General features: G+C 41.4%; 1 protein-coding gene across 4 annotated transcripts; it reads right to left on the reverse strand.

The window, feature by feature from the left end:
• Window positions 1-1,569: 1,569 nt before the first annotated feature.
• LOC115548754 (C-C chemokine receptor type 3-like) lies at window positions 1,570-6,075 on the reverse strand. 4 transcript variants are annotated; one of them, XM_030363575.1, is made up of 3 exons: window positions 4,960-6,075; window positions 2,622-2,904; window positions 1,570-2,407 (listed from the first exon to the last, which is right to left on the reverse strand). In XM_030363575.1, exons 1-3 carry the CDS (start codon window positions 5,847-5,849, stop codon window positions 2,369-2,371), a joined length of 1,212 nt encoding a protein of 403 aa, XP_030219435.1. In that variant the 5' UTR covers window positions 5,850-6,075; the 3' UTR covers window positions 1,570-2,368. The 4 variants fall into 4 exon arrangements, with proteins under 4 accessions (XP_030219435.1, XP_030219436.1, XP_030219434.1 ...); XM_030363576.1 differs by having other exon boundaries at window positions 2,745-2,904; window positions 4,960-6,073; XM_030363574.1 differs by having other exon boundaries at window positions 1,570-2,904.
• Window positions 6,076-8,106: the final 2,031 nt, after the last annotated feature.

An 8,106-nucleotide genomic window follows, 5' to 3' on the forward strand; every position in this document is an offset into this window, starting at 1 on the left:
GTTTGAATCTATAAAACAATATTATCAGTAAGTACTCAAGTACACATTTCTTCATGGGAAAAACAGCCAACAGAGGAACAATCAGTTGTTAAATCGACTGTAAGCAAAGCAAAAAACTCAAAACAAAAGCATGATAATATAATGCCTTTGATCTCTTGGAGAGGGGATGTCCACACCGTGTCACCTGAGGAACGGGTAAAGGATAAAGTAATGTTGGATGTCACACACAGACAGGTGACTGGGATTGTCTTTAACAGGTTCACCCTTGAGTTGGGTCGCTCTTCTCCAGTGTAAGAGTTCCAGAGGATGTTATCATCGTCACACATGATGAAAGAGCAATGTTGGTAATAACAACACAGCGGTACGGGAAATGAGTGCATCTCAGGGTTCCTTTACCCTGGAAATGATGGGATGGAGTGGGGATCTGCAGGTAGAGGGGGCCGGCTGGATGAATTCAAACATGCAGGCTGCTGATGTCCCGGGGGTGACTGAGGTAAACGGTGCACTGGATTGGGCATGTTGCCCTCTGCGTGATCACGGGGTATTGCCAGGGAAGAGGAATATCTGATTCTGACTTAACAGATATGTGGTAAATCACATCCCAGTAGCATTGGATTTGCAAGCACAAAAGAGATTCAAACGAGCTGAACATTGGGTTTAAAAAGAGAGAGGTGGTTTAAAATACCCCGGAGGGTTACGCAATAGCAGAGCAGGGGGGTGTTTCAACACTAATGAACAACGGTTACTGAGTGGGCACTTCTCTAATCTGCTCGGATGGATGTGCACACACACACACACACACACACACACACGCACACACACACACACACACACACACACACACACACACAGACACACACACACACACACACACAGACACACACACACGCACACACACACACACACACACACACACACACACACACACACACACACGCACACACACACACACACACACACACACACACACACACACACACATTCAGACACACACACACATTCAGACACACACACACACAGTCACACACACACACATATGTATTATATGATATAGATATCTCTGTATAATATGATGTTATTTAGATATAGAGCTCCAGGACTCCCGACGGAGCCCCCGGAGTGTTCTAGAATATTTCCAGAACACGGCCGAAGGCTGTGTGCCCCTCGCCATGGCGATGCATCCACTGTAAGCAGAGCGCATGGTACCCAAGCCCCCAGGAGCAGTGCACACTTCTGCAATCCACCGCAGCTCAGTGGCCAAGCCTGGTATTGCAGCTGTTTATGTAGGCTGTGGACGGGTCCCTCGATTCCAGGGACCCAGAAGTAGATCTCTCCGTTCCTTCCAATACAAGTGGGGCCCAGGAATGCGTCCCCGCAAAAAATGTCTGGATATCAATCAAAGGCTTATAATTATCTTCATAGCATGTTCTAATAAAATGTAAGTTTTCTCTATTCAAAACGCCACCTCAAGCGTTTTATTAGCTGTTTTATTTATTTATTTTTTGCAGGAGAAGGAGGGCAGGGCAGCTGAAAGGAGTCTTACAGTTTTTTTCAATTTTTCAAAAAGTCTTTCATGTTCACTGTTTTTATTCAGTTCCAGAGGGCACGTTTTCAACACAACCAAAAGATCAAATACTAAAAACTGCACATTGCAGCACTGTACATTAAAGTGCAGTAAATACAGTTTTAGCAAAAAATAAAACAAAATAAACCCTACTGTACTGTAAACACAGAAAAACATGGCAATTGTGCGTGGGTGGGCTTATGGATCCTGCAGTCTGTAGAGGTCTGGCCATAGGATCTCATCAACATCACAAGCAATGTTTTCTCCCGCTAAGAATCTGGGAAAATATTGCCTTGTGTGCCGAATCCATCCATGAATTGACCCTAAGTCGTTGTCAGCGCAGGCTTGTTCCATTGCCAGCAGAAAAGGCATGCGAGCATGTGGTTGGCGGTCATATATGCGCCATCTCCAAGCCGAAAATAATTCTTCTATGGGGTTTAAAAATGGTGTGTAAGGGGGAAAGTATAGGACTTTAAATTGATGACGGTTGGCGAACCAGTTGCGGGCCAGGGCAGCCCGATGGAAACTAACATCATGCCAGACAACAACAAACCTGGGCCGCTCTGGTCTGTCCTGTACAGCTGCATCGTGAAGTGCATCCAGAAATGTTATTATATCTTCGGTATTGAAGGGACCTAGTTTTGTTTGATGGTGCAGTAGCCCTAGAAGGCTTATGGCAGCACACAGTGAGATATTTCCCCGCGCTGCCCCGGGACTTGCACAATTGCCCTTTGGCCAATTATGTCACGACCCCGTCGTCTTGTTTTGCTGAGGTTGAATCCAGCCTCATCAATGTAAATCAATTCATGAGGCTGTGCAGCTCCATCCATCTCCAAGATGCTCCTTAACAAAACAAAATACATGCAATACATATTTTGGATGGCATTACTCAAAACACTAAACTACAGTACTAAACATACAGAACCCCCACCCCATCAAACAGGTACCTGGTACCTCTCTGAATGTATCTATGTGGTACTGATACAATGGCACACATTCAGCTGTAACTGGATGACACCAATACTGTATTGTAAATGTAAAGGACTGTAACAATTACCTGTACATATTCACGTCGAAGTCCTTTGACCCTGACACTGTTTCTCTGAAATGGGACCCTGTACAATTGCTTAATGGTAGTTTGGTGCTTTACCAAGATGCGTCTGATAGTGGAAATGCTTACTCGTTCTTTGCTTTTGAATACTTCTCTATCTGCAAGTATTTGTTGCTGTAGCTGGTTGAGACGGATTGCACTGTTTGCTCGGACCAGGTCCACAATGGAGAGTTCCTGCTGTTGGGTGAACAGGCGTAGGCGTCCGCCCCCAGAAGGTCTTCTAGTCATTCTATAGAAAAAAGCATCCACGAAATGGTACTGCATTGGTTTGCTTATTTTTAACAGTACTGTATATACTGTACTTTACTGTATATACCATAGAAAGTACTGAAACATCTCAATGTAGGTAATCACAGTATGTCACAAAACTACCACTTTTGTTCAAAAAGGAGCATTAGCCACCCTGTAATACAGTACATGTGATATGGTACAGTACTGCAAATAATCTTGATACAGTCTAAGTAGAGTAGAAAGTAGAGAGTTGAAGACATACATGTTTTCCAGTCGGAATGTCCTTATTATGGATGAAACTGTGAAACGGCTTAGATTAGGGTGGACTCTCTGCCCAGCTTCCCTCATAGTCAGACCATGGTTTATGACATGGTTCAACAAAATGCTCTTATGTCATCGGAAATAATGTTGGGGGCCTGAGGCCTTTTTGTAGCTGGCTGATTGGTGTTCAGTTTTGGAAGAAAATGTTTTCAGGTGTGTAAGTATTTTCAATTAACCAATGTGTTTAGGATTTTGAATAGGTGTGTTTTCCTAATGGTTCAATGAGATGTCATTTTGAATTAAGTGTCTTATGTATGAAATAGTGTGTAGTGTGTAGGAGCAAGTGTGTTGCAGAAAGGAGCAAGTGTGTTGCACAATTGCAACTAAAGTGCAAAGCAGCGCTTTTGTTTAAAGATGTCTAAGAAAGATGTGTTTAAGGTATAGCAACAAAAACTTCAAGTTGTGTTACTTTTGTCTAAGCATGTGTTTATAGCGTTCAAGCAAATTGAGAAAAACTGTAGTGAAACAAATGTTGTTTCCGCCCGGCATCCGAGAGGGCTCAGTGCCTCTCGTGTCCGAGGGTTTTTCAGTTTTAGTAGTTTTAGTTTCAAACCGTCATATTCTATACTTGGTCCCATTGAAGCCGCCTGCCCATTCTGACACTTAAATTACTGAAGACATCGTAACTCGGTCAAACTTCAACCGTTTACCTTCGTTCAAACCATTTAACAAATCTTCACACTTGGATGTTCAATAATATCCCAACGGAATTTCGATATCATTTACAATTTATTCAGAATCACAGTTTTAGTTTCATTCTGGCTTCATTTGAGGTTTCAGATACAGCTGCATGCTTTGCGCTTCTCATTCAGTTGTAACTTTATTTGTTTCCAACCATTTACTTTTTCTTAAACGATGTGCATGTTTACAAATTTACAAAGTTTAGTTTACTCCATTTAGACTTTTTAACTTTTGTTCAAGTCCCTTTACTAGATTTAAGCCCTTTAACGTTTCTTTATGTCTTAATCTTTGTGGCATTATTAAAAAATATTTTCACCCTCACTTTGTACTACAGCACTCACCGCATTTTCTGCAGGAAATGCATTTTCTAGTTATATTATATTCTCTCTTAATAATTATATTTCACGCAAAACTGGTTAAAATTGGAAATGTTGTCATGACAAAGCTAGTTCACAAATAACTGTTATTTAACACTTCCTCCTGCGATTTTTCATCCTTCGAGAACCTAAATGTTGCTACTCTAAATTCTATACAAACTTTGATTGTTCTCAGCCTCATTATTATGAGGTGTGATTCTCAAACACACACTCACTATTTGAGAAATGACGCAAGGAAACTGAAAAAGTATTTCCCTAAGGGGACAACTAATAAACTAACTGTTTAAAGCACTTTGAGTGCCCGTAAAAAAGAGGGCTACATAATTGCAATTAATTATTAGGTATTCATTTACAAGGTATATGCTAAATGACTACATTCAAATGCTAAAACTGACAAAACAATAAAAATCATCAAATCAAATTTCCTGTTTTCCCATCCAATTATCCAATTCAAAAAAGGTCAATTGTCTCCCGCATGTTAAAAGTCGTTTGTGTGGGATGCCCTTTGTGAGGTGGACTTGCTGCTCAGACTAGCGGGTCTGAAGTGACGTGCCAGACAAGGCATGTTCTTCAACAACAGCTTCCTGAAGTGATTCTGAAACCGCTTACCCACAAAGGAGTAGAACATGGGGCTGATGCAACAATACAAGAACGCTATGTTTCTGGTCACGTACACCGCAAAGTTCAGAGCTTCGACCTGAACGCACATCGGGTTTGCTTCGTCGGCTGTGGAGATCTGAATGGCCTTCAGCAGGATCACGATGTTATAGGGAGTCCAGCAAACGAAGAAGGTGAACATGATGATGAATATCAGCTTCACCGAGCGCCATTTCTCCCTCATGCGAGTGGACATGATCCGCACGGTGATGCAGGTGTAGCAGTACATCACCATGAAGAGGGGCAGCAGGAAGAAGAGGAGGAACCGCATGTAGTAGCTGACCAGTTTCCACTGTTTGACGACGTCGGCGGGGTATCCTGTCTCCTCACACATCAGGCCCTGGTTGCTGTCCTTCCACACGCCTTTGAACACCAGCTCATTGAGACTGGCCAGCACACTGATGAACCAAACGATCAACGACGCCCCGATGGCGTACGCCCTCTTCCTGCTCTTGGCAGCGGACACCGCGTGCACCACGGCCAGGTAGCGGTCAAAGGTCATCAGGGTGAGGAAGAGGATGGAACTGTAGAAACCGATCAGATGGGCACTGCTGACCAACTTGCAAAGCACCGTGCCGAAGATCCACTGGGAGGAATGGTATTTGGCCAGGAAGGGGAAGCTGGATGCAAACAGGATGTTGGAGGTGACCAGATTGATGAGGAAGATGTTGGTGACGCTGTTGACCTTCTCAAGCTTGACGATGATGAATAAAACAAGCCAGTTGCCTAAGTAACTCAGGAGGAAGTTGATGTAGTAGAAATAAGGAATGATGGCTGAGCCAAATTGGTTGACGTGAGATGTAGAGCAGTGTTGGACGAGCCCGATAACCACATCGCTTGTGTTTTCGCTATTAAACATTTCCAAGTATTTTTTTTCGTCATATTCATAACTCTGCTCATCCCCCATGGTTATTGCTTAAACCTGTGGTAAATAGAAAAACATATTAATAAGTCTCATATGATTGAATGCTATGATAATCGATATGCATTTGAGACGGAAGGCTGTGCCAATCAAGCATTAGCTGCTCTGAAGTGGAGCTTCAAATGACAACACAATTAAAACACTTTTATGCTTAAAAGAACTGGATCAAATATTGTTGAAAGTTGAAGGAACAAAAGGGATAAAAACACTTGACAAACAATCAATATGTCATAATATATTATAATAATAATAATAATAGTATAATATTTCTAATATAATATGAGAAATATTTAATATATTATTATATAATAAGCAAGACAATAGCTGAGAGCTGAAAGATGACACTGTACAAATTAATGTAGGATATTTTCTATGCCCAAATCATGTTTCTTACTCATTATTTTACTGTTTGTAATTGCAGCTTGAATTTGTCTTCTCCAATCTTTAAAATAAATACAAATGATAATAATCAATTGATAATAATAATGACCTATTGCTGGAGGTGGACGGGCCTCCAGCTTATTTTAGCGTAAAGGGAGAACTTAATTTGGCTTTTAAAAGATTCTTCTGAAACAAAACTCACCAATGTTGATTTCTGTGTGTGGAGGAGTGAAGAGCTGACTAATGTCTGAGCCTGTCTTCAGTTTCAGGTCTCTATTGTTGAGCATGAGGGTTAAGGGGAAGGCCTTAAGAGGAACCGAGATATCCTCCCATTTACATTACGCAGCTAAGAATGACACCTCTCCCCCATACGATGATTCTGCCACCGATACTGAACAGAAGTTTTGCCTGGACTCAATGTTTTTTATACTCATACTTTACAAAGTCAAATATTGATGATGATGTAAATGGGGAGGATTTATTATTGTCACCGCAGAGAGTAACAACATCACCTGAGTCTATTTGAAAAGAACTGAGCTCTCCGGCGCAGGATCTCCGAGGTAACTAAAGCGGTGATTGTCTAGACCAATCAGAGCTTCTAATCTATTGGTCCTACCCCACACACAGGAAGTAGGACCCCCCCCCCCCTCATTACCATTTGACTTTACTTCCCACATGAATATATATACATTCATACATTCAAGCATTAGACACAAAGTTACATATTAAACATTAGTTATATGAGGTTTACACCTTATGCATGACAGTTATATGAAGTGAGGTCTTTGATCGCCTTGTTCATTAACCTGTTCTTAAATCACCATGACTTACCACAAGGGGTTAAGAGATGAGCCCTGTGAAAGCAATGTTCATTTAAACAGTAAAATATGTATTTGTAATAGTTAATGCCACTTTATTTGTCTGTGGCATATACAGTCATAATCCTAAAGTTGGTAGTGTCTGATTTTAACCGGGGTATGGATCAGTTACCTTAATTCTTTAGTATTTAAGTCGACAGAATACACATTCTGAGACCAGACGAGGAACCGTGGGAGGGTGTTCCCTCTCCCGGTGACGGGGGCCAGCCGTCTTTGAGGGGCCACTTCTACCTAAATGAGGAACACGTGGAAATGTCCTCAGAATGCAAGGACTTGTTGACCATGGTACAAAAGCTACTATCAAGTGTTTAACATTTGGCTCCATTGTAAATATATTGACCTTATATTCTTGTATAATTCATACGTAAAGTCAACCTTACTTATACTTATTCTCTAAGTGAACTGAGAAATGGACGGATCATTGACCACAAAGGGATGTCTTATCTGAGTCGTCTCCGTTTGCCGGTCCACTCCGGACCCCCGGTGGTGAATAGCAGTAGAACAGGGTCCCCCTGTTCTAGGGGTCCCCCCCCCCCCCTCTTCCCCCTGCTGGCACATTCCTCTCCACTATTTTTTCTTACATTTGGCAAATATCCTTTTTAACCTTCATTATTTTCTATCACAACCCCAACATCCACAGTGGCACAATCTTTATAGTAGGATATACAGCAACTGAAATATGTGACACAGCTATATATGCTATCCCTAGACAGTTTACAATAATACTGACCTAGTTTTCCTAGTCCGATATAATACAATGGTTTGAATCTATGAAGCAATATTATCAGTAATTCTTGCAATTCTAATGATTGAAACCGTAGTAAAACCAAAATAAAGTAAGCTCATGCATTTCAGAATATGAACAGAATTTTATTGTTTGAAGAAGACACATTGATCATGCATCAGTGGTACTTTGTTCAGCCAAACTGCAATACTTCACTGTTCATGGGAAAAGAGTATAAAAAATATAACAAATTGACCAA

Source organism: Gadus morhua, chromosome 8, assembly GCF_902167405.1.
Source record: "Gadus morhua chromosome 8, gadMor3.0, whole genome shotgun sequence".
NCBI lineage: Eukaryota > Metazoa > Chordata > Actinopteri > Gadiformes > Gadidae > Gadus > Gadus morhua.